The sequence below is a fragment of the Prosopis cineraria genome, unplaced genomic scaffold (genome assembly GCF_029017545.1).
Source record: "Prosopis cineraria cultivar Desert tree isolate PC_DT_omini unplaced genomic scaffold, ASM2901754v1 PC8, whole genome shotgun sequence".
In the NCBI taxonomy this organism is placed as follows: Eukaryota; Viridiplantae; Streptophyta; class Magnoliopsida; order Fabales; family Fabaceae; genus Prosopis; species Prosopis cineraria.
This window is the reverse complement of record NW_026555339.1, coordinates 2,750,534-2,776,794: the sequence shown is the minus strand read 5'-3', so window position 1 is coordinate 2,776,794 and position 26,261 is coordinate 2,750,534. Positions and strand designations below refer to the sequence as shown.

The 26,261-nt window shown below is 37.4% G+C and overlaps 3 protein-coding genes and 1 pseudogene across 6 annotated transcripts; 2 read left to right on the top strand and 2 right to left on the bottom strand.

Annotated features, from left to right (window-relative positions):
- Positions 1–1,245: 1,245 nt before the first annotated feature.
- Positions 1,246–8,498, top strand: LOC129318068 (ubiquitin-activating enzyme E1 1-like). Of its 4 annotated transcripts, none has more exons than XM_054962592.1 (7): positions 1,246–1,515; positions 1,836–2,224; positions 3,112–3,329; positions 4,162–4,956; positions 5,695–6,563; positions 6,950–7,382; positions 7,687–8,498. In XM_054962592.1, the coding sequence occupies exons 2-7, from the start codon at positions 1,849–1,851 to the stop codon at positions 8,281–8,283; spliced, it is 3,288 nt and encodes a 1,095-aa protein (XP_054818567.1). In that variant the 5' UTR covers positions 1,246–1,515; positions 1,836–1,848; the 3' UTR covers positions 8,284–8,498. The 4 variants fall into 4 exon arrangements, with proteins under 4 accessions (XP_054818567.1, XP_054818566.1, XP_054818565.1 ...); XM_054962591.1 differs by having other exon boundaries at positions 1,833–2,224; XM_054962590.1 differs by having other exon boundaries at positions 1,246–1,588.
- A 1,633-nt stretch (positions 8,499–10,131) lies between these two features.
- LOC129317792 (LRR repeats and ubiquitin-like domain-containing protein At2g30105) lies at positions 10,132–14,164 on the bottom strand. The gene is made up of 10 exons (XM_054962172.1): positions 13,931–14,164; positions 13,723–13,817; positions 13,347–13,502; positions 12,591–12,701; positions 12,399–12,499; positions 11,766–11,903; positions 11,332–11,380; positions 11,081–11,146; positions 10,481–10,600; positions 10,132–10,354 (listed from the first exon to the last, which is right to left on the bottom strand). Exons 1-10 carry the CDS (start codon positions 14,106–14,108, stop codon positions 10,244–10,246), a joined length of 1,125 nt encoding a protein of 374 aa, XP_054818147.1. The 5' UTR covers positions 14,109–14,164; the 3' UTR covers positions 10,132–10,243.
- Positions 14,165–18,321: 4,157 nt separating this feature from the next.
- On the top strand, positions 18,322–19,794 carry LOC129318540 (uncharacterized protein At5g39865-like). The gene has a single exon (XM_054963378.1). The coding sequence runs from the start codon at positions 18,767–18,769 to the stop codon at positions 19,574–19,576; it is 810 nt and encodes a 269-aa protein (XP_054819353.1). The 5' UTR covers positions 18,322–18,766; the 3' UTR covers positions 19,577–19,794.
- Positions 19,795–21,056: 1,262 nt separating this feature from the next.
- Positions 21,057–24,383, bottom strand: LOC129318439 (asparagine synthetase [glutamine-hydrolyzing] 1-like; annotated as a pseudogene).
- Between the last annotated feature and the right edge of the window lie 1,878 nt (positions 24,384–26,261).

Genomic DNA, 26,261 nt, shown 5'->3' with positions numbered 1-26,261 from the left:
TTATATTTGCTAGTCTGGTGTAAGATCAACTTTGCCCCCCTAATTTTTTGGGTTTCACATGTATCTTATTATATATATTTTTTTGAATAAAAGACACGGTCAAAATCATGCAAGGGTTACAAGAGTCAGGATATATTAGAATCTAAGATGAACCTACATCCTATAGGTGGTTTGTTATAAATAGAGAGGTCATAATTTTTATGAGAAGTTTCCCATGCGAGCAAATTAATGCGTTTGTTTGCTTTTCTAAATATGTGATCAAAAGTGACAGTCCAATTTTTCATAGCAAGCTCTCTGATTTTCTTGATAGTTGCCGTTAAAGGATTACAATCATAAAAGTTATGTTAAATAAGAGAGAGGGATTCCATGAAATCAATGTGTAAATTGATCTTTATAAGTTTAGCATTCCAACCAAGCTAAATGCCTTCTAAAATGCCTGATAATTTGGCTGCAGTATAAGGTTGATAGCTAAGATATTTTGAGAATCCGATAATCCAATTTTCTTTTTTATCACGGATTACTCCACCATAAGCCGCAGTGCCAAAGGAGTTAATAGAATTGTCTGCATCAAGTCTAACCTACCCTGCTTTCGGAGGACACCGTTTAGCCTCAAATCTGAGCCTGTCTTTATACAAAACATTTACTCTAGATAGAAGCCACATATCATTTATAATTTGTTAGTACAAGAGAAGGCAATATCTTTGTCTTGATTAACATCATTAGAGTAACTTCTCTTGCATCTCGATTTTCATACATTCCAACAAACATTAGCAAATAGCTTTTATCAATTGGTTGTTCTTGTGCTAGTATTCCCTGTCTCATTTCTTGCATTCCAAGCTACCCAGTCATGCATTATATCTTATTATATTCAAGATAGTAAGACACGGTTATATATTAAATATGAATATCTCTTTTAATAAGAATTTAAAACTTATAATTTGTTACATTTTAAGAATTTAATCCCTTTTATTAGATGCATAGTCATGAGATCAATTTTTGTTTGGCATGAAGGATGTCTCAAACCTGTTTTACAAAGCTGCTCCATTATTATTATTATTACAATTTTTTTTTTCCCAACTGCCCTGCGAGGCATATTCGACCGCAAACTATTTTACTTGCCATCTGAGACAATCGATGATCGCCCAGTGACACTGAAACGGCGACGTGGCTCATGGTTCAAGGTCCCAGATTCCTCGGCCCGCGTTCACACCCTCGTCGCTGACCGACTTTATCGAAATTATGTATTTCAGTCCCTCTCTTTCGGCTTTAATTCGCTCTTCTCGGCTAATTCTCATATAGGCCGAGGGATAGAAATGGTACCGACCGCCGACCTTTCCCTGCAGCACCTGTCGTATGCCTTCGAAACCCTACACACTCTATAGAAATCCGTAAATGCCCCTCAACCTCTCTATTCACCATGACCCAGACCCTCATATAAGCGCCACTTATCGCGTTTCTGCGTTCTAGAGTTAAACCCCAGACCGAAGGATAAAGAATCAGAGGAAACCGATCAGAGTAATCTTCTACATCTTTCTATCTGATTCCGCGCTTCTAATTAGATTCCATTCTTTCCCTTCAGTTTAAATCGGTACGTTGCTTAGGTTCCTTTCTTCACCTCGAGCTTAATCTTTGTTTCTAGCTTGTTGGTTTTGTTCTGGAATCATGTGGGAGGTGGGGTTAGGGTTCATAGTTTTGTCACCTCTGTTGTTCTGTTGGTTTGTCTCTGAAAGTGCTCATCTTATTGCTGATCACGATTTTAATTACTTGTTTATTGGTTCTGTTTTTGTTCCTGTGTTGATATTCTCGATGGTTGTGTGTCGTCGCTTGTTCAGCAGCTTACTGCACTTTATGCTTCCTAGAAAGAGACCTTGTGAAGGAGTGGTTGTAGAAGAAGAGAGTGAAAACAAGAACAACACAGACGCTGCGTCGTTCCCCAAGAAGCATCGGATCGGCTGCTTTGGTGCCTCCTCGCCTGCTGATACCGCCGATTCGACGGTAAACAACAGCAAACAGAGCTTCGGTTGCGACAACACCACCAACAACCACAGTAGCGGATACTTACCTGAAGGATCATCGGCCATGGCTTTGGGTGATTCCAATCCGCCGGATATTGATGAGGATCTGCACAGTCGTCAGCTCGCTGTGTATGGTCGCGACACGATGAGGAAGCTCTTTGCGTCTAATGTTCTCGTCTCCGGGATGCAGGGTCTTGGTGTCGAGATTGGTAGTCATTTGAACAACTTTTCAATTGCTTGTCCATATATCGATGGTTATTGCTTTCAAAATTAGATATGGGATGCATGATTTCCATGTGCTTTTGTGCTCCTTCTGGCATGCAGTATTGAACGCGGATTTTGATTTAAATTTTGATCTTATGCGTCTGCAACATTTAAGGATTCCACATTCTCCAGAATTCTATATTGATCACAAGACCCCTTTTAGGAAAATGCGATTAGACGAGCAATGGTTTTCTTCTCTGCTTCTTAGAGCTTTCAAATCTCTTCTTCCAGTAAAATAAAATAGTTCTTTTTGTCAATGATTGGATTGGGATTGGTCCCTATTCTCCTCTTGCCTCTTTTCCGGAGAATCAAGCGGGGCAAAATGTTGTGCAGCTCTTACTTTTTCATAATGTTATCATCTAATCAATGATGCTGGCATTTACCGCTAGCTGCTTATGTTAAATTTAGGTTTTTAATTTTATTATCTGGTTACCGCATTCATGTGCAACTCCATCCATTGCTTCTATGGAGCTATTTATGTTTTTTTTTTGGGAGGGTGGATCCACATGACTTGGTTTGTGAGAGGTGTAGGCTTGGCTGGTTGTCTTCTTCTGTTTGCACTGCGTTTCTTCGTCGCCTCTTTCTTTCCCCAGATAAAGTACCTTGATTATCCCATGGCATTATCTGATCTTCATGTTTAGTCTCTTCTATTTTATGCTAATGATTAGGGGAGTTTATTGCTGGTATATGAATTGTTGAATACTAATGGAACCATTCTGTTGGCTTAGTACCTTGCTTTTAAATGTTGTTTTGATGACGTGTAATTCAAGTCATAGCTCTGTAATGCCAAATCATGCTAGTGTATTCACTTTATTCGTTTTACAACCTGCAGCCAAGAATCTCATTCTTGCTGGCGTCAAATCTGTGACCCTTCATGATGAAAGGAGTGTGGAGATGTGGGATCTGTCTAGCAATTTTGTGTTTTCAGAGAAAGATATTGGTAAAAATAGGGCAGTGGCTTCCGTTAGTAAGTTGCAGGAACTCAACAATGCAGTTCTTGTGCTGAGCTTGGAAACTAAGCTAACAAAAGAGCAGCTTTCTAATTTCCAGGTACTTCTTTTGATTCCCTTATTTTTTGCACGTCATTTTGTTCCATTAAGAGCATTGACACACCTTTCTACTGTGCATCAAGTAATTTAGTCTGTCTTTTGCCTTATTTGGATTTCAAGGGTATCTTAGTTTTCAATTGTGAAATAGTTGTTTTATATGCTGCATCACTGTGTCGTCCATTTAGAATATTACCTTATATAACCTTTCTCTTTAATAATGGATGGTGCGCCATTAAGTTATGTTATTCTTCTTTTCCTGCTACTAATTACTTGGTCAGTCTAGTATTTTTAAACATCAATCATCCATCTGTACAATTTCCCTTCCCCTCTCATGGACATTAAGCATCCAATAAAACCTTCGTTTAAAGAAGAAGCTTAATAGTTTAGCTTCAGACAAAGCGCCAACAAGCCATTTCAGCTTTGCGGCATGAATAAATCAGATTATATGAGGAGATGGTTTAAAGTTTCTAATATGTAGGAAAGGAAACAATTTAATTAACTGTACTGGTACTGTCGTATTAGTTTTGTGTGTTTGTCACCTAAAAGTAGCAGTCATGCTCTTTCTAACATACTTTCATGTGACATATACTGGTGGGCTAACATTTTTGGAAAAATAATTGATGATGATACCATTTGAGGGATAAACCTTGGATTTTCTTGTCCTTAATTCCATATTTCCATTCTATATGTGTGTGTATATATATGCGTCATGTTAATCTGATACTGCTCAAGTTGTGCGGATTTTTATGTTCTGACTGTGCGTGTTAATGCAAAGTTTGTCTGGTCATGCACATAAATAGATGTATTTCAATGTGATTTATTCTTATGTGCAGGCTGTTGTTTTCACGGACATTAGCCTTGAGAAAGCTATTGAGTTCAACGACTACTGCCATAGTCATCAGCCTCCAATTTCTTTCATTAAATCTGAAGTCAGAGGTCTTTTTGGCTCTGTGTTCTGTGATTTTGGGCCTGAATTCACTGTTTTTGATGTGGATGGGGAGGAACCTCATACGGGTATAATTGCATCAATTAGCAATGACAGCCCTGCCTTAGTATCCTGTGTTGATGATGAGAGGCTTGAATTCCAGGATGGAGATCTTGTTGTGTTCTCTGAAGTTCATGGTATGACAGAGTTGAATGATGGAAAACCAAGGAAAATTAAAAACGCAAGAGCATATTCCTTTACTCTTGAAGAAGACACTACAAATTACAGTACCTATATAAAAGGAGGTATCGTAACACAGGTGAAACAGCCAAAGGTTTTGAAATTTAAGACACTTGGAGAATCACTTGGTGATCCTGGTGATTTTCTTCTTAGTGATTTTTCAAAGTTTGATCGCCCACCCCTGCTGCACTTAGCATTCCAGGCTTTGGATAAGTTTGCCTGTGAGTTATGTCGCTTCCCTGTTGCTGGTTCAGAGGAAGATGCTCAGAAGCTAATTTCTATTGCCAGCAATATTAATGAGAGCTTGGGAGATGGGAAATTGGATGATATCAACCCAAAACTTCTGCGGCACTTTGCCTTTGGTGCCAGGGCAGTTTTGAATCCCATGGCTGCGATGTTTGGTGGTATTGTTGGACAAGAGGTTGTTAAAGCATGTTCTGGGAAGTTTCATCCACTTTTTCAGGTTAGTTTGATTTCTGGGCGTTCATCCTAGTAGTGCTTAACTGTTACTTTCCTTGCTTTCTAGGCATTAACTCTATTAATTTAAAGCTGGCCTGGCATTTTTTTTAATGTTTTGGTTATTGCAATAAAATAGTTAGGTTATGATTTAACAACTTTATGATATGATCTGCATAAAAAAATTCATGGGATGGTCAGTCAATGATTGGTTCTTGCTTTAAATTTCAAATTGATACTCTTATTTTAATTTTATTTTGGTGAAACGTTACCAATTTAATAGACTCTGTACTGGATCGACTGTCCACTTCAAGAATTTGTAATGTTCGTGTGGTGTCATGCTTGTATTTACTGTGTACCTTGCTTAATAGGTTTGCCTACCTGCTGATGTTCTTGAGTTCATCATAATGCGTGCTTTAGCACATGGCATGGTCATTCAGACATGTAATCACAGATATGACACACCTAAGCCCACCTGGATGTTATGCATGTTCAGCCTGATCAATGTGAATATATGCTGGATGATTTAGATCCATAATCTTTTCGTCCTCCTAAAGGAGGAGCAGGATGTGACATATTGGTACTGTGAGCTGTGTGATAATGAATGGGATAAAGCATATGAGAAACTAGGGGTTTACATGTTTGTCATTCAACTCTGTACCCTGAGCATTCCTTTTAGATCTTGGAATATCTTTGTTTTGTTGGTTAGTGATTGTGTTTTAAACCTCTCTTTCCCGCTCTGCAGTATTTCTACTTCGACTCTGTGGAATCACTTCCTACAGAAGCACTAGGTCCAAATGATTTTAGACCAGTAAACAGCCGTTATGATGCACAAATCTCTGTTTTTGGGTCCAAGTTACAGAAGAAGTTAGAAGAAGCTAAAGTGTTTGTTGTTGGAGCTGGTGCTTTGGGATGTGAGTTCTTGAAGAATCTTGCGCTGATGGGAGTTTCTTGTGGAAGTCAGGGGAAGTTGACAATTACTGATGATGATGTTATTGAGAAGAGTAACCTTAGCAGGCAGTTCCTCTTCCGTGATTGGAATATTGGACAAGCAAAGTCTACAGTCGCTGCATCAGCTGCTGTTTCTATAAATCCTTCTCTGAATATTGAAGCACTGCAAAACCGTGTTGGCCCTGAAACTGAAAATGTGTTTGATGATACATTTTGGGAAAACTTGAGTGTTGTGATTAATGCACTTGACAATGTGAATGCTAGACTTTATGTTGATCAGAGATGCTTGTATTTTCAAAAGCCTCTTCTTGAGTCAGGAACTCTTGGAGCAAAGTGCAATACGCAGATGGTCATTCCCCACCTGACAGAGAACTATGGTGCTTCTAGAGATCCTCCTGAGAAACAAGCACCAATGTGTACTGTACACTCATTTCCACACAATATTGACCACTGCTTGACGTGGGCTCGATCTGAATTTGAGGGCTTGCTTGAGAAAACTCCTGCTGAAGTAAATGCATATTTGACCAACCCAAGTGAATATACTAATGCAATGAGGAATGCTGGTGATGCTCAGGCAAGGGATAACTTGGAGCGTGTTCTTGAGTGTCTTGACAGGGAAAAGTGTGTGACTTTTGAAGATTGCATTACGTGGGCTCGTCTGAAGTATGCTTTTATTGCGCTGCTTTTACTATTCTATAAATAACGTTTTCTCTATCCCAATTTGTAAGACACTTTACGACAAAATCACACATACTACTGAAGTTCATTAAATCCGCTTTATAATTTGTTTTTTCAAGGCAAAGATATGAACATCCAGAAATGTCATTCATTTAATACTTCTATCTGTGAAAGAATATTAGAGAGAGAATATAATGGGATTGGTAGTATTGGAAAAACACTATTAATGAAAACTTTTTGTCAAAGTATCTTATATTTTGGGACACAGAATCATCCACAAAAGTGTTTTATTAATTGAATGGAGGTAGTAATTTTGTAATGGGAGTACACTAATTGCATATATGTCGCCTAAACATGGGTGTCTGTTGCAGATTTGAAGATTATTTTGCTAATCGGGTGAAGCAGCTGATTTACACTTTTCCAGAGGATGCTGCAACTAGTACTGGAGCTCCGTTTTGGTCTGCTCCAAAAAGATTCCCTCATCCGCTGCAGTTCTCAGCTACTGATCCAGGTCATCTTCATTTTGTGATGGCAGCTTCTATACTTCGGGCAGAAACATTTGGCATACCTATCCCTGATTGGGTGAAGAACCCAAACAAGTTGGCTGAAGCAATTGGTAAAGTGATAGTACCTGATTTTCAGCCAAAGAAAGATGCAAAAATAGTGACAGATGAGAAGGCGACAAGTCTTTCTACTTCTTCAATAGATGATACAGCTGTTATTAATGATCTAATACTCAAATTAGAGCGTTGCTGGGCAAACCTGCCTCCAGGTTTCAGGATGAAACCCATTCAGTTTGAGAAGGTCTGTTATTCTATATTTTCTTCTATGCAACTGATTGGCATGATTCTTATTTCAGCTTCACACTTGAGATAGCTTTTTATGTGCGGTCTTAAGTAATATTGTCATGATTGGTTGATTTTGGAGCAATTCTTTCTTGGTCATGGTTGAGCTTGTTCATCGGGTGTATGTAGGATTGTTATTAGTGTTTTTGATTTCTTTAGGACTTTTTTTCCTGCAAATCTTGCTCTGACCTGTTTCCTTAGATGTAATTCATTTTCACTAAACATGTTAATCATTTTCATCAATGATCCTACTCAAACTGCAGGATGATGATACAAACTACCACATGGACATGATAGCTGGCCTTGCCAACATGAGGGCTAGAAATTACAGCATTCCGGAAGTTGACAAGCTTAAGGCTAAGTTCATTGCAGGACGTATCATTCCAGCTATTGCAACCTCAACTGCCATGGCCACTGGTCTGGTCTGCCTAGAGCTTTACAAAGCTTTGGATGGAGAGCACAAACTTGAGGACTATCGGAACACATTTGCTAACCTGGCACTCCCTCTCTTCTCTATGGCGGAGCCAGTTCCGCCTAAGGTGTTCAAACACCAGGATATGAGTTGGACAGTTTGGGACAGGTGGATTCTTAAAGATAATCCTACACTGAGGCAACTTCTTGAGTGGCTGAAGGAGAAAGGCCTGAATGCTTATAGTATTTCATGTGGAAGCTGTTTGCTCTACAATAGCATGTTCCCTAGGCACAAAGACCGAATGGACAAAAAAATTGTAGATCTAGCGAGGGAAGTGGCCAAGGTCGAACTTCCGCCATACCGCTGTCACTTGGATGTTGTTGTGGCCTGTGAGGATGATGATGATAATGACATCGACATCCCTCAAATATCCATTTACTTCCGTTAGGTTATTTTCATCCTATCTGGTGCATCCGAGACGTATCCTCGATCAGAGGACTCTCACTGCAGCAAGTTTAGCTCTACATATTTAATAGTGGCTTCTCAAGCCAGCACTGTTAATTATATCCCAATTCACGCATGAATTCCTTTGACCATACGTGATCATGTTAGTAAGACTGCAAGTCATTAATTTCTGGAATTGCATGGAGGAGTTTGATTTGATCCTTGGGTGTTGAACGGATGATGAACTTCTCTCCGGATGTTACTGGGGCTGCATGTCTCGCATTTCCTTTTAACTGTTACCATTTCGTGTGGGACTTGTCTTTTCTTTTTTTAATAACCTGATTTAAAGAGCCTTGGTATTCGGCGATCATTTTTTTTTTTTTGGATGTTGGCTTCTAGCACTGCTATCGCGTGGGTTTGTTTTTTTGGGGCCAACATTGATGTGTGACCCAAAATGTATGAAGTTAATTTCATTCGGATATAATTAGCCTATTCTCTGGTGGAGAAGTTATTAAAGATGAAAGATTATATTTTTAAAATAAGAGAGGTTCGATGAAACTTAATCAAATTTAAAACGTGTATGATTTTAATTACTCCTAAAAGTAGTTACTCCTATAGTTAAAAAAGTGGCTAGATTATAAAGCTATGGTTATTTACATAATTTCTCTTTAGGTGTTGTTTGAGAGTTTATTTTGGGATCGGTTTGAATATTGTGGAATAATTAAAAATTTTATTTTATTGTTTAGGAGAAGTTTTTAAATGAGTGAAAGATCGGTTGTAATATTGTGGAATAATTAAAAATTTTATTTTATTGTTTAGGAGAAGCTTTTAAAGGAGTGAAATGGCGTGTGATGATTTTTCAGGTTATCTTTAGCCATCCTTAGGATGGCTTGGGAGTAGAGAAAAATGGTTAAAAATTTTATATTATTGTTTAGAAAAATTTTAAAGAGAGCGAAATAGTTTGAGAAGATATTTTAAGTTATTTTTAACCATTTTAAGCTATCCTTAACCATTACAAGTCTTTCTTCTTACCCTCTAATTTGGATATCGATGATGGAATAGTTTGACATAAATAACATTCCCTCTCACTCTTTTCACTCCCTTTCATCCTAATCTTGAAAGAGAAAACCATATCTAATTTAAATCTATTAATTAATTTTGTAATATTTTGTAAATCATTATTAAATAAAATCATTCATTCTTTTGATAAAACTTTTAAACAATAAATTGTTTTATTTTATTCCACTTCATCTTATTCCATTATATTTTATTTCATTAATAATCATTCCATTCTGTTCTGTTGTATATTTTTAAACATACCCTTAAAACCATTTAAAAAACATCATTTTATCAATTGCCATGGAATGTGGTTATTTACATAATTACTCCTTAAAATAATGGTCAGAGTAGAGAAGAGTTTTTTGATTTTGTAGGCTTCTGCTTTCTGTAACTTGATGAGAAGAAAAGAGTTTTTATCCTGGGGAACAGAATACGGAATTTATTTCTAAGAGCTGGCAGAAGAAAAGAAAGTAATTATTTTTAAAAAGGTTTTATTCTAAATTTTAAATTGTACAATCGTATTTCTGATTCATAAACTGATGGTAATACACCACAAAATCAGGAGTAAAACGTATTGTATAAAACATTTGATTCGATTGACAACAATAGATTTTTAGGAACTAGATTTGCTATTAAATTAAATTCTTCCACGGACGCAGACTTCCGATCATTTCATACCATGAATGCTCAAGATTGACGTGGTCTCATTTGATCTTTAGCCTTAACAAAGTAACGTGTTAATGCAATGCCGCAGGGAACATAATTTTCAGATAAGAAAAAATCCGAGCATGTCTTCACCCATGAGAAACTTGGCATTCATTATAACAATAAAGATTTCGGAAATTGTCATAACATCATCAGTCATCGTAAAATAATATCTAGTTTTTGGCTCAAACAATATTTGTTCATTTTTTATCAGCACCTTCATCAAAGTCTCTAGAAACTCCAACTCGGAAATCCAATTGTTTCTGATGCTTTGAGCGACGTCGCTCGTCAAAATTGTCCCATCCTTCAAACTGCAAGGCCAAGCATATTCTCTTAAGATGCCATATAATTGTTGGTTTCTGAGACATCGATGATGTAAACGTTATGTTGAAAAGAAACCTAACGACATGCCTGAGGAAAGCAGCAAAAGTTCATACCTTGCGGAGGATATCAATAGTTATTTCTGTATTGTGAAGATCCAAAGTGGATAGCTGAAGGCAAGTCTTGAATAGCTTAGATGGAAGGGATTTCATGGCATTGTTACTAAGATACAAAGCCTGCGTGGCGACCAGAAACACCAAGCCTGTGTTTGTGAGTACCTCTCAAAAGGTAACAAAATGACAAATAATGAAATGAAATTAAGTAAAAATGGCATGTGTCATTCATCACTTAGGAGTAAGCCGAAAAGGGAGGGCATCGTTAACAGAATGAAATCATGTATAAATTATATTTTTAATATTATCTTTATGAAATAAACTATTGTCTTATTATATGGAGGTATATTTATATTTTCCATAAGAGCTTGTCATTTCATCTTTATTGCCTTCATTTGGAAGGACGTGAAAATTAGAGTTCTGAATGGCAGTGAAAGAATCTCAAGGCCATACTTATTCTCCTAATCCATCACTAAAAGAAGTCCCACTGACCCAACCCACATTAGCCATTCCATTATTTGTCATCCATATGAACATTTCGCGGGTAGAAAGAAGCTGGCCCTATAAGACTTTAATTTGTTAGGTATAAGAGCGGGTACATGCCTTCAAACTGCTCAAGCTACTAAATGTCTCTGGCAATTCTGAGAGAAAATTTGATGAGAAATCAACCTGCTCCACAAGAAAATCTTGATAAGCATGCTACATTTTATATAAAATCTTAAATATATATATATTTATATATCATCCCTCTTATTTTTTTAGTTCAGCATAAATGAAACATCACTTGGATATTTTGTTTCTTAAAGAAGGGAAAGAAGGTTAAAAAAAGAAAAAAGAAAAACCAGCAAATGTACCTCAACAAGAGAACAGCAGTTTCCTATAAGTTCGCCGATGGCACAAATCCTGAGAAAAACTGACATGATAATCAGCATAATTTTTTGCTACCACGTGAGGGAAATAGTTGGTTAGGTTAATGGACTAAACCAATAAAGTTCGGGTGTAGAAAGGGACAGGATTGAGGAGGTCTTGAGGACTTTGTATACTACGTATTATGTATTGCAAACTTAGTATGGAGGCAAGTCTATAAATGTAATTTTTTCTCCACTTTTGGCCCTTAAAACTCTACAACATGTAAATCAGAAACCTAAAAATGAGCCACAAGCCAAATACAGGAGAAAAGAATAAGGCACTGAAGAAACAGCATTACCAGTTTGACCACACTTGAAAGGGCATTATTTATTGAGTAAACAAATGACTATACTTAAACAAGTAAATAATTCAAATTTACCTATTATTGTTGGCTCGCAAAACTTCCAGTTTTGACAGATGTCCTATTTCATTAGGTAGGTTACCCAACTTATTATTGGAGACATGCAGCTCCTTTAAAGACATTAGGGATCCCAATGCAGGTGGCAAAGTTGTCAAACTGAAAAAACGTGTTCATCAAGCAAATTATGTAAAGGACATCATGGATAATCTTCAAGCAACCTGACTTAACACAGGAATCTATCAGGCAAAAACATTGGAAGCATTCACTGAACTATGTTGTAAAGATAACATGATAAATATAAGTAATATTATTCAAAGTACCCAAACTAAGAGAACAGTCCAAAACGCAAAGGAAGTGACTCCAAGCAGTTCGCAAATTGATCCCACTGGAACGTATTAGTAAATCTACTTGCTCCTTTTACCCTTTTATCTTTGGACAGGTGACCGACTGTGGCAACATGAGATATTACTTTATTGAATGAAAATTCATTTAATTTGTGCTTCAAGCCAGATACACCAATATATGCAATAATATTCTGGACAATTTCAGCATCAACAAGGTACATGCATTGCTGTTAATTAACTTGATATTTCAATGGAGGTAAACCAAGACAAAAACACCCTGAAATCATAAATGAAAAGAATTACTCACTGGTTCTGGTTCAAAGATAATACTGTTAGGTGCTTCAGAGTTGTTAATCCTTCCCAGCTTATTGACTCATCCAGCAACTCATTTGCATTAAGGAATAGTTTCTATAACATTAGGAATGTGGCAAGCTGTGTCAAATACAGCTACACTAAAAATTTCCATACATATATAAAGAAACAGACAAGTTCAGCTTACCTCCAAGCCAGTAAGACTTTCAATTTTTACAGGCACGATTTGAATTGAGTTGTTACTGCAATCTAGAACTCTTCCAGAAGACCCACATGCCCACACTTCATGGGGTATGGCCTACTTAAATTACAATCAGTATGAAAATAAGGCGACACACCATAACAAAATTGGCGAGTAATAAAAAAAAAAAATTAACAAACAAGAAGTATCTTCTTCTTCCTTTACAATCATGCTTCTTTCCTTCCTACTCACCTTCCTTTATTTACTAAAATTGAGCAGTTTCTCATGGCTAACAACATATACAGTCATGATTAACTCTAAATAGATTAATTAATATTATCATTGACCTTCCAGTAATGGCTTACATAACAAACTTCCACCCCCTATTTCCAGCTTGGGGCCTGATGCATTCGTTCCATTTTCACATCCCTTTAGTTCACACCATCAAGCAAAACTGAAGATTAAGTCTTGCTGTAATGGTTGTCAAACTTAAATTCAAGTTTGATTCACCGCCAGCATAAATAGATCTTGTTAAAACTGAAAGTAAACAATATAAGGCCACATGTTAATTTTAAGACTTTAAATATAGTTTAAGAAATCCTGGAATGCTTTTATAATTCGGCCTTTGTTCTTGCTTACTTGCAGTGTCAAAGTTTTATGCTGGCAATGGATCAAATCCCCGGAAAAACCAATTTCTCATTAACTAGATTCTTCGGGAAACCTTGGGAACGAACATTTAACAAACCATCAATAGTTTGTTACCTTTAAGTTGCATTCAGACAATGCTATAACTCCAGTAGCAGTCCATCGTTCCAATCTGCTCTTAACAGGAGGTTTCTTTACATCACTACTCAGGCTTGAGTGGTTATCTCTCCTGGTCCTGGGTACAGCCTCGGCTTTTTTCAAGATCGGTCCACCCTACACAAAGAAATTAGATTAAATAACTTGCTTAAGTTTCGAAGGATGTAAACTGCATTAGCTTCTAGTGGCATGTAAATGAAAAGCAATCTTTCAATAGTGCCCCTACAATTATAATTTCTTTACCAGGCTTGATTGTTGGTATATGGTTGTTATTTAAATTCTCTAAACGTTCAAAAAGACCCCCCTTAAGAAAAAGAAATATGAGTCTACGAAATACCCCTTGATGTAAACCCTGGGAAGCCACAAGCATAATCTTGGAGCCATTTGTCAATTCAGATGCCTTCAGCGTCAGAGAATCCTCCAAAACTCTTCCTGATACAATACCCAATCATCAATCCATAAAAGGATTCTCGCGAGAGATACGATGCCTTTATAAAGAGAGATAAACAAAAAAAAATTCGAAGAAAGAAATCTGTAAATAAAACCTTTGAAAATTAGCTTTTGGCCTCGAGGTAGGACATTAGTGGGCGGCACGAGAAGAGACTTTAGTTCACTAATGGTTGAGTCGGGTGAGACTGAGATGGGGATCGACCTGCCACTGAACTTGATGCTGACTGTGACGGAAGCGTCGCTTGCTCCGGCAGTGACAGAGCTCGCTTCCATTTCACCGTTATCGGCGCCTCTTCCACGACGACGATGGACAAGCTAATTTCTGGACCCTACAGATTTTGCCGGATGAAATTACCAACGTGACCTTCATATAAATCGGATTTTTGTAGGCTCACCCTCATGAATAATAGCATTTGTACGTTTTGATATTTAATTAGTTTAATAATAATTTAATGAACTAAGCATTATTTAGTATTTATTATATTATTGATTGACGTTGATGATTTAAATTTGATGGACAAAAGCATTGATATATATGTAGACAAATATATATTGTTAAAATTAATATTAATTGTGAGATAAAAAGGCAAGCATTAATTAATCCTTTAAAAATCTAAAATAGGCTAAAATATACTTTAATTCTCTAAATTTATATAAGGTTTTAATTTAATCTTTTAATTTTATAAAATATTTTTTAAATCTTTTAACCCTAACATTGTTAATTTTAAATAATTATATTCTATGTCAATCATTATTATTTTTTTAAAAAAATAAATTTAACATGTCATCATTTAAAAATGTTTTGTTCACATTATAAAGTTTAATATAAAAAATGGTTCGGATAAAACTAACGGTATTAAGATTAAAAGATTAAAAAGATATTTTATAAAGTTAAAGAATTAAAATAAAATATTGTGTGAAGTTAAAAAATTAAATATATACTTTAACCAAATTAAAAACACAATTACATTGATAAACAATAAAGTTTCATGTAATTAGAGCAACTCTGGGTTTCTTCCCTTTTCAAGGAAAGTTTAAAGTCATAAAATACAAATATCATAGCCAATAGTTTATGAACTTATTAAGGATATACTCTCTTCATTAAAAAATATAAAATTTTTTTTAGAAGTTAAATATTTAAAAATATAAGACATTTTTAATCTTTTAAAATATAATCATTGTTTTTTTTTAAAGTGTCCTTATTGAATAAATTATTTTATAATTGGTTTAGGATGAAATACTGTAACAACCTTCCTCGGGATCTCACCGTCACCCGAGGCGTTGGACACTCTCCCCTCAGGCCCCACAACAGGACGACCCCACCCCTTACAGTGAGCATCAGGAGACAAAGGCTTTTCCGCAGTAGTGTGCAGGATTATTCCTCTTGCGGAGAGCCTCCCCAGATTCGATCTTCCAACCTCTCCTACATAATAAAGTTGAGGCTGAACCTGGTACCATTGAACCGCCTTTTAATGTAACAGCCTTCCTCGGGATCTCACCGTCACCCGAGGCGCTGGACACTCTCCCCCCAGGCCCCACAACAGGGCAACCCCACCCCTTTCGGTGAGTATCAGGAGACAAAGGCTTCCCCGCAGCAGTTATCATTGAACCACGTGGTTCAATGGTATCAGGTTCAGCCTCAACTTTGTTATATAGGAGAGGTTGGATGATCGAACCTGAGGAGGCTCTCTGTAAGGAGAATAATCCTGCACACTGCTGCGGGGAAGACTTTGTCTCCTGATGCTCACCGAAAGAGGTGGGGTTGCCCTGTTGTGGGGCCTGGGGGAGAGTATCCAACGCCGCAAAAGATATCGGATAGGCGGGGTGAGCGAAGGGCTGTTACAAATACTCTATTAGATAAAGGTACATATAAAAAGATAAAATTAATTTAAAAATAAATAATTATTTTATAAAGATAAGATTCGATAAAAAATATTTTATATTTTTAAATAGAAAATGTATATAGATATAACTGTCTAAAAAACACGCAAATGTAGTCAAAACCGCACGTTAACAGCTCAACTCTCACTCGGCTTTGTGCCATTGTGATTTTTAATACTTTCTTTCACAAGTATATTTCCACATACTTGTTTTTCAATAAACCATCTTTTTGTGTTTTCTCATCTATCCATGCACGGAAAGTATTTAATTTTAATTTCATGGGAACTTGCATTTAAGAATGACCAAATGATGTATATGACAAGACAACTTTTCACTGCTCAACCCTATTTCTAGACAGTGTTGTGTATGAAGGGGGGGGGAATAACCGTATATAGCATATGGGACTCATCTTATTTTAACTGATTAAAAATAGCAAGGGAGCAATAAAATTTAGTAGTTGAGAAATAATTCAACTAGATAAGAATGAGATAGGACATAGATATTGAGCTTGTCAAGGATGGATAACCTGGATTTATAACCACTTTGTTTGTTAGAATTTGAACCAGTAGAAGTTATCCTGATTTGAAGTAATAATAGATATAGAAGCAGCAACACATCGCAGGGCAAGCGGCATGAGCAACTGTACCTATAATTAATAAGAAACAGGGATTCCTGAGGAGGATATGGCAAGAGACTGTTAATGCCAAGTTGATTCACTCACAGCTTTAAGATGGAAGGGAAATTGTTGCACTTTGCATTTGATTCATTCTAACACACCCATATAGTTTCAAAGTGCCCCTTTTGATTCAGCGCGCAACCTGTGGAAGTGGAAGGAGATGTGACTATGAGCATGGGTGTGAGGCACACTCATTTTCTTCATCCCATCAGCATGCGGGATCTGGTCCCTCTCTTTTTAATGACACAGCACGCGAGTGTACGTACACACTGAAGAGCAAACACAACGAAGCCAGGCTGTGAGAGAGTACTGAAACATGGTAACTGATCATCAGTCAGATCTTGTCCGTGTATACATGGAGTCAGCTGGTGGTCGGGTTGGTGTGAAACCCTTGACTTAAAACCCAGTAAGGAATCAAAACGAAATATCATCGATGATCGGAATGTGACATATTTCACAGGTGTGTACTTTGAATCCCGCGCGTGAATTTTACTCTGTAATTTGTATTGCTGTTTGGCCCCAAAAAAGAAAAAAAAATTGTATTGCTTCTTGTGAGCCTTTGGACAAAATAATGGATGAAGGGGGCTCAGAGCAGAGACGTAGCAGATGAGGAAAAAGGTAAAGCCTGGCAATGGAGCACCCGAGTCAAGAATAAAACAGAGAATTATTGGATCACGTGAGTAAAAGGTCAGGCATAATCATTCAGCTTCTGAAATGTCGAATCAATCTCATTCATACTCGACACAACATGGCCATGTGGGTGTTTGCATATGTTTGCTTACCTTCCTCGTTTTGGGAGGGTGGTGTATGGCACAATGCATTTGGCTGAAAATAAAAAATTAAAGTCCACGGCGCCATGTGACAGCTTGAAGCTTTTCAGAAGCCGCGCACTTGGGCGGGCTCGAATTTGGATTGCTTTTGCAGGGTGGTGAAATTCTCCCTCACTTGTCTTATACTCCATGGCCCATTTCGTGCAACATCAAATCACCTCCCTTCCTCTCTTTCTTTTAATTAATTAACTGGTATATGGACCAATGATCAAGCACTTGAAGACGTGGCAAGTTTGAAGGCTAATCAATGTAGGATGATGATATTAAGGTTGTACTTTGGATGATAATAAGCTGGTAATAAGGGAGATGAAGCCCTTTTCATGCCGGTTGGTGCTGGTAGTTAATGATAGTTCTTTTTATTTTTTTACAAGATGACATTAATTAATGGTAGGTCTAAAGGACAGGCTATGATATTTGACCACTTCTAAAAGTGCGTGTAATTGCAAACGTGATCAGTAATTACTGGGTATTAGCAGGAGGACACAACAAAATTACAAGTATAAAAACAAAAAGCTTGTTTGATAACCTGTTTTATGAATAATTTTTTGTTATTTAAAGCAAAACAAAAAAAACAAAAAAATCTGTTTAATAATATATTTTTAATAGTGTTTTGCCAAAAAAAAGTAAATATTGCTTTGGGGAATAAAAGAATACTTCTTTAATCCTTTTTATAAATTATTTATATTAATATCATCAATGTTGATGTAAAAAAAATAAAAATTTATAGAATTTTAAATATATTCATATATAACAAATTCAAAAAATGATATCATATTACTCTTTTTTTCTCATAAATGGTAATTAAAAAAAATTTTTTAAATATTATTTAAAAAATTATACCGTGATTTATGAATAAGATTAAATAAACCTTTTAAAATATAATTTATAAATGAGATTGAATCTTTTAAATATTTTGGGACTATTATGCTAAAAAAAATATAAAAAACAATTATTTTATTTTTATTTTTGTTTTTAAAATAATATTTTATAAAATGTAGTACAATAAAGTAAAAATAATTTCGCCCAAAGCTTCTCTCATTTAGGATTAGCCCATTTTTTAATTTTTAATTCGCGAGCAGGCCGCGCGGCTCAGCTCTTATCTTCTTTTCTCCCTCACTCAAATCTCAACTCAAACCTTCCAATTAAAGCAACAGAAACTAACCCCTCAACCACCTTAACTACCCCCTACAGGAATCTCTTTGCATTTTAGGTTTTCACCATTTCTCTCTCGTCTCAGTTAATAAAGTTCCAACACAGACAACATATCTAAAAGCAGAGAGGCTCCCAAGACTTTTCATTCTGCAGATTCACCCGCTTTTGCAGCTCCTCCTTCAATCACTAACGCCCAATCTTCAAGCAATCGCACCCTGCCTTCTTTCTTCTTAACAAAGCCGAATCTTCTTCAATACCCTCTTTCTTCAACTTTCAATTTAACTCCAATCTCCGCCCTTTCTCAATTTCTCCTTCTCCAGAATTCCCCCAATGTTCTGAGGATCTTCAATTGAATCCTGCCGTCGGAGAAGCTCGTTTTCTCCCTCCCCTCAATGTGGCGGTCTTGGGGCAAATCAACAGTTCGGATTCACAATACCTCGTCGTCGCCGTCTCCTTCCTCCTCCTTCTCCTGTTCCTCCTTTAAAGACATCCAAACCCTCTGCCTCGACGAACCACCGCAACCCTCTCCCTGCCGCGCCGCCACCGTATTCCACCGCGTCCGATTAGCCAGCTCGCTCCTCAGAACCTGGTCAGCTCAGCATCAGCACCAACCCAAGCTACCCAATCCCGTTTCCCACTTCGCACCGAAATCCGATGCTGCAGTTCCGGATCCGCCTACCAGAACCCTCACCGTCCAAAACAACACTTCTCCTGCTCCGCCGCCGCCGATAAGCATTCTGGGAGCGGAGCAACGCATTGTTGTGTACTACACGAGCCTGCGAGTGGTGAGGTCGACTTTCGAGGATTGCAGGAGCGTGAGATTTATTCTGCGAGGGTTTCGGGTGAAAATGGACGAGCGGGATGTGTCGATGGACGGGGGATACATGAGGGAGCTGAGGTCAATTTTGGGGGAGAAGAAGGTGACGCTGCCACGCGTGTTCATCGGTGGGAGGTACATCGGCGGCGCAGAGGAGTTGAGGCAGCTGAACGAGATAGGCGAGCTCAAGAAAATCGTGGAAGGCTTCCCCGCAGCGGATGTAGGGGCGTGTGACGTGTGTGGTGGATATAGGTTCATCCTCTGCGAAGAATGTAGTGGTAGCCGCAAGATGTACACAGAGAAGACTGGCTTCAAGACCTGCACTTCTTGCAATGAAAATGGTCTAATCAGGTGCCCCTCTTGTTGCTGTGCCCCTCTTTGGTGATCACGCCGATCATCGAACATAGTAACACTAATTTTCCTTTTTTAATTTTAAAAGGATTAATTGGTTTTAGTAAAATATATGACTACCAGAGTGTAAGATGTGTATGACGTAGGACCATGTCCAGCATCAGTGGACCACTGACAGTGGTTAGATGACATTTCAGTATCTATCCAACTCTTGAGCGATGTGGTGTTATTTGATGACCATAATTAATACTTGACTCCTTCACTCTATCACCTTATCGCGTGCTTTCTTCTTCTTCTTCTGGAGTACAGTGGTGGACATCTAGAATTCTAACTCCTAAATGATTTTTGCGGGCAACTATCAATTTATCATTATTATTTAAAATTTAAAATTTTAACTGTACAGTGAAGGATGTACGTGTACGTGTACGTGCATATGTCTAGTATTTTCTAGTACAGACATTAGGTATCCCTCCTTATAGCGCAGACCTACTAGATATTGATCTCATTGTCTCTTGCTGTGAATATGAGTTTAATTTTTGCCCCCTTTTTTATGGTAAATAAATTATTGGCCTTTGTCTGCTGTATATCATGAGGGGATTCTGTGGCGGAACGCTCCAATGGCCTACCATGTGACTTTCTTCTTTTCCCCCTGAGTTTTAAAAGTGGGATCTGCAAAAACTGTAGTTTTGGTTTTGATAAATGTGTTTTTAACCATGTACGTAATGATATCATTAATTGAATAATTCAATAGTTCATAAATTTTCTGTAGCGACAATTTATCCAAATGGCCCAAGTCGTGAGTGGTCCAGAGTCCGGTTAGAGGCGTTAGGCTCGCTTATCATCTTAATGGATTTTGGGTTCTAGACTTGGATATGTGAGTTTCTTCATTGTGCTTCTGCGTTTACATTTTGCTATTCCGATCTTCAGTCAAATTTGCTGTTTTTCTACCAACTGGTTGGGTTTAAAAGAAAGGACTAGTCTCTCATGATATGATAAGTTAAAATTTAAATTTTTATTGAGAGAGATGTTTACTTAATACCTGATAACATGACTGCTTTTAATGATAAGATATCCGCAAGTAAAAAAAAAAAAAAGGCTGTTCTCTCTCAGCTTCTCAGGCCTCATGCCTGCCTCTTTGCTTGGACCTCTCCAACTTCTTTTTGGAATTCATGCCTTCTAATATCAGTGGGCTCCTCAAGTATAGCACTAGCAGTACAGTAGCTCTATCATATTCTTTTTGCAACTTCCCCAACTACTTTATAACTTGTTTCGAGTAACCTACGGCTGCGAGTATGTATGATAAAATTTATTGCAAATCATTATCAAATGCACGATTCATTTTATCAAATTTCATGGATACATGGGGAATGTGTCTCTTAATCCTGACCGCCAAATGAAGGAATTCAATCGCATATTCGCATAATTCCAAGTGACAAGGGAATTGGTTTGAAAATAAAAGAGCTGCCTCGTTTTCTTATTAAACTAAAGGTTGAACCTTGCTGGTTAGCTCAGAATTTAACACCCAGGCTGTGTGATGAGTATCGCTTTCACGTCACATCTTGAAAAGCCTTCAGGGGCATTTAATTATTGACGACTATCGGCTGTATTGAGAGCGTAAGCGTTGGTAGGAGCAGTAACTGCTCATTGAGCCATAACCTTTTCTGTGTGAAACACGTCAGCAGTGACCAACTTCTAGTTAGCATCATTGTGGATTCCCCAAGCAGCCCTTCCTGATGGATCCAAATTGTTTGACCACTCTGCCACCCAATCAACAACTTTTGAGGTGCTGCAGGCAATGCATCTTTCCCATGGGACAGTCAGCCTCGCAGGTTGCTGCATCATGAAGCAAATACAGGCAAATGAACCCGTTTTATACTTACATTTATATACGATGGGTTGCTTTGACAAGTCACCTTTGGGAAGATCTTCTCAAATACCATCCTGTAGTAATAAGCTTCTTTTGTTGCTGGTGGGTGGAGTTGCTGGCTGCGTGCTACATTCTGCATCATTCTGTCACTCACCTGTACATGCGTACATAAAGTCAAAAAGTCAACTATAGATGAGAAAGATGTGTTGTCAAATGGAGGCAGGAGGAAAATGGTATGATTTATGTTAATTACGTGTTTGGCAGCATGCTCTTTGAGAGCATCGATCCAGTTACACCCAACTCCATCACTCATTTGCTCTTTCTGTCTCCACAGTATATGCTGCTTTCGATAATCATGTAGACAAGACATGTTAACTTCATATACATTTGAACATATAGTTAATACAACTAGTTCATCATAAATATGTGTATCTTCGTCCCCAAGAGGTTTCATTTGGACACTCTAAAGGATTCTTTATACGAACAGAGTACATACGTGTGGGAGATAGGGACGTTCTTCATCATCAAAGGCATTCCTCAGAATCCATTTCTCAATTCCTCTTGGTCCCGGCTGCATGCGTTGAACGTAGAAAAGATGCCCAATAAGAAAATTGGTAATTTTAATACCAACCTAGAGAGAGAGAGAGAGAGAGATAAGTCTTACCAACTTAAAATCAGGATCAATGCTCATAACAAGATTTACAAACTCTTTATCCAGGAATGGGAATCGAGCTTCGAGACCCCAAGCAGACGTTGATTTGTTTGCTCGTAAACAATCATATTGGTGCAGTGCCTTGAGCTAAATTAACATATGAAACAACAATTTTCAGTGTTAAATTTACTTCAGAGACAATCTTACAAAGTGAGTATATATTTTGTGTAGAAGCGAGATACTTTGCGGCACATTTCTAGGTGGCCTTCTTCCTTGCTGTGTGCCTTGTGAAAGTACAAGTACCCGCCAAAGATCTCATCAGCGCCTTCTCCAGAGAGCACTATCTTAATTCCGTGTGATCTAATCTTACGCGAAATCAAATACGTGGGTATGCTGGATCTAACTGTTGCGACTTCGTAGGACTCCACATGGTAGATGACATTTTCAATGGCGTCGATTCCATCCTATGAGCTCACAAATAATATAAAATTGTGAAGCTTAAAGCTTTGGAAAATAAGAAAGCAAATGATGAAGCCTCGACTTGGTGAAGCTGTCGTCAATACCTGAGGAGTGAAGTGGATCTCATGATGAACTGTTCCCAAGAACTCTGCAACTTCTCTTCCGGCCTTGAGATCTGGTGAACCCTGCTCAACATCACAGATGATGCGAAAATTATCGTTATTTAATCTGTAAAGTCTGTCATATCTGCTATTTTTTTTTTTTATCGGTAATGTTGAATGAAATGAATGAAGAACTCGCCTCCAGGCCAATGCAAAAGGAATGAATGGTTGTTCCCAGTTGCATTCCAGCCTTTGCGTCGGCCAAGTAACGAGCAGTGATGGATGAAACCAAGTATGAGTCCAAACTTCCAGAAAGTAAGACACCGATTGGAACACTGGTCACCAACCTCTTAATCACAGCCTGTGTATCAAATTCATTCATTCATTCATCTTTTGGCTCACGTAAATTGCTCTATTGATGTACCAACAAGATCATCTCAGTAATGACGTCAATATAGCGGGTTATGTATAAGTTGAAATTAGTGGGGCTTTTTCAATTCCTAGGACATGAAGCCCGTTCTTACTAATTGCAGGGTTGGATTTATAAAACTAATTAAGCTGGCGTGGACGAAGCTGAATCATGCATCTAATGGCTATAAATAAGCTAACATGATGCGTAAATTTACCCTTTCCAATGCTTGTCTCAAAACTGTGGGATCATATGGCGACGAAGGGATGGCCTCAGAGAACCAAGGAGGATTGAACCATCACCGAAATCCTTTGTCCTTGCTGGAGTACAAGGTCCCAGGTTGAAAGCGTTCAAAATGCTCGCAATCTTCATGCATGGCCTTGTATTCTGATGATACCCAAATCGATGCTGAGCTAACATTTAAGCAATTCAGGTTGACAGAATTATTGCCTTTCAGAAAATTAGCACGTTCAACTCAAAGTCTAAAACTACTACATGTTTACCGTCTTCTCCCCAGCCGATGTAGAGGGATGTAATCCCAATGGCATCACGAGCAATCAAGAAGTTATTGTCACGAGTATCTAACAGCACAAATGAAAATATGCCATCTAACATGTCCACAAAGATATCTCCATGTTCTTCGTACTATATATGAAACAGTTCATATATTTAAGGAACTAAAATCCGCCATTACATGTAATGCCAATTTTCGGTTTAAGATATACAGTTGTTTACGTACCAGGCATAAAATGACCTCGAATACACTTTTCGTTCGAAACTTCCTATTCGGCAATTGTTTCCTGAGCTCCTCATGATTATATATCACTCCATTGGCCTTTATCGAAATTAATGTACATTAATTCATGTTCATGAATCACACCCCTTTAATTTGCTGGCGTTCATGTAAACTACTTCAACAACTAAGGCAAAGTTCAAGAGGCACGTACTATGACAGCAATAGTGTGGTCTTCATTGAAGAGGGGTTGATCTCCTCCAGAGGTGAGATCCACGATTGCTAATCGCTGATGAACCAAATAGTTGCCTCCTTGTTGGAAAATCCCCATCCAATCAGGACCCCTGTGCTTCAACCTGAACCAGATGAACAAGTTGATCTGGTTAGTGAAAGGACAGTTAAGATCGACCACTGGTACAAAGCTAGGTAGCTATACGTTATTTATCAGATAAGATACGATATTATGAGTGCCACATGCAGCTAATAGTGCGTATGATGAGTGATAAAAAAAAAAACGAAGAAAATAGAGCGAAGGTGTGCCTCTGAGCGAGGTGGATTACGCGAGCCCTTTTGGATGTAGAGTCATCGGAGCACCAAAGGCACGCTAGAATGCCACACATGGTTATGACTTCTGATGAGAACTGAAGTTGAAGGAAGAGAAATTTTGATGTTCTCTTTTCCTTTGAAAAAGAGAAAGGGAACATCCAAGGTCAGGGAGCTAGGAATAGTGAGTATTGAATGCAGTAGGATATTTATGATGCATGACAATTAAGCCAAAAGGAAAACTTGAAAAGCTGGATTAATTGTTGGCTTTTGGGAGGAGCCAAAGATATACAAGAGAAATTAAATGCCAATTAATTATAAGTATGACGTTTTTTTTTAAATACAAGTTCTTGGTAGTAACTTTTTTTTTTTTGGGCAGGATTAGAAAGTCCAAATTTATTTCAAGTTATTGTCAGAAAATTGACGTTGGAGTTAAATGCATATTCTTGTCTTTTGATCTAGTTAATTAGGCAACACAATTGTTAGAATATAATGTTTTTGTGAAGTACGCAGTAGTATTAATTAATTATTGACATGATTAAGAAACTATATTTAAATGAAATTAAATGCTTATTTTATATTTAATATATATAACAAATTAAATTTATTTTGCGAGTGGCTCATCATAAATTATATTCTTCAAAGAACATATCATAATTGACATCCCATTCATCCCCTAATGATATTATTCCATTAGTTAGTGCTAAACTTCTCTTGTGTAGGTCTAGGTTCATTTCAACGTCATTTTATAACTAGACAATCGACATCTTTGGCGGTTCATTTCAATTGGAACTCCAGAGAGCTGAGAGCATCTCGATAATGAGATATGATCTTATACGCAAAATTAAATGAGAATAGGGGGTGTGGTCTAACTGTTGTGAGATCATATGATTCTATACGGTACATCAGATTTCCAATGATACATTCATTCCATCCTGAACACACAAAAATGAAGTTGTAAAAGGCTTTTAACTCTTGAAGATAAAGTAATTAAGGAAATGGTGAAAGCCTAGTTTTGGAAGGCTATTGTTAACACCTGATCTGGAGTAAGTGAAGTGAAACTCAAGATCAACTGTCCCCAAAATTCTCTGCAGCTTCTCTTCCTCCCCTCTCTCACAACTTTTCCAGCTTCGATGGCGCCGTGGCCATCCCTTGCTACTTTTCCGGTGACGTAGAGTTTTGTGCCATTAATGCAAATTAGTTTTTTTTATTATTTACATGTATTCTCTCATTGAAAACCATCATATTTGAGTCATGATCAAGCATTAAATGTGAGCATATTTTTTAAATGAAATTTAAATATTAATTTGTCAAAGGAGATAATCTCTTCTTCTAAATCCAAATCTTATCGGTTGCAAATAAGCTTTTACTGCTCTTGTGACGGGAAAATTTAGATTACCGGCCCTCCTTTTTCCAATTTCATACGCTAACCAACTAATAAAACAATATATATCGTTTTTTATTTTTACAACTACTTTTACCTTTGGAAAATTTTGAAATAAAAAATATTGTCGGACAAGGAGGGAGAACCGTCATGAAGCAATAATTGTTGGCTACAAATAAACAATCTACCAAATCGGATCGGAGATGAAGACATCTATATAAATTTGGTACGCCTGGCGAACTGTGAATCAACAAAACATGAACAGTGAATTCCCGAAAATGCCCCCCAGTTTTGCCCTTTTTTATCCTCTGCCGTCCGACTTTTCATTTTTTTTTTAAATTTGGCATCATCGAACCGCTTTGCATATTTTTTCTTTTAATATGTTGTGAATTAACGTTTTCTTTTTCTTTTTTTTTTCCGATGGATACGGTACATACAAAACTTATACTTAAAAATAAAAAAAATTAATAATACCTCTTTTCTATTTTTTAAAATCTATATGTATATTTTTAATGTGAATATTATAAAATAAAAACCCTCCTTTTATTTTTAAACTAGTAAAGTACCCGTG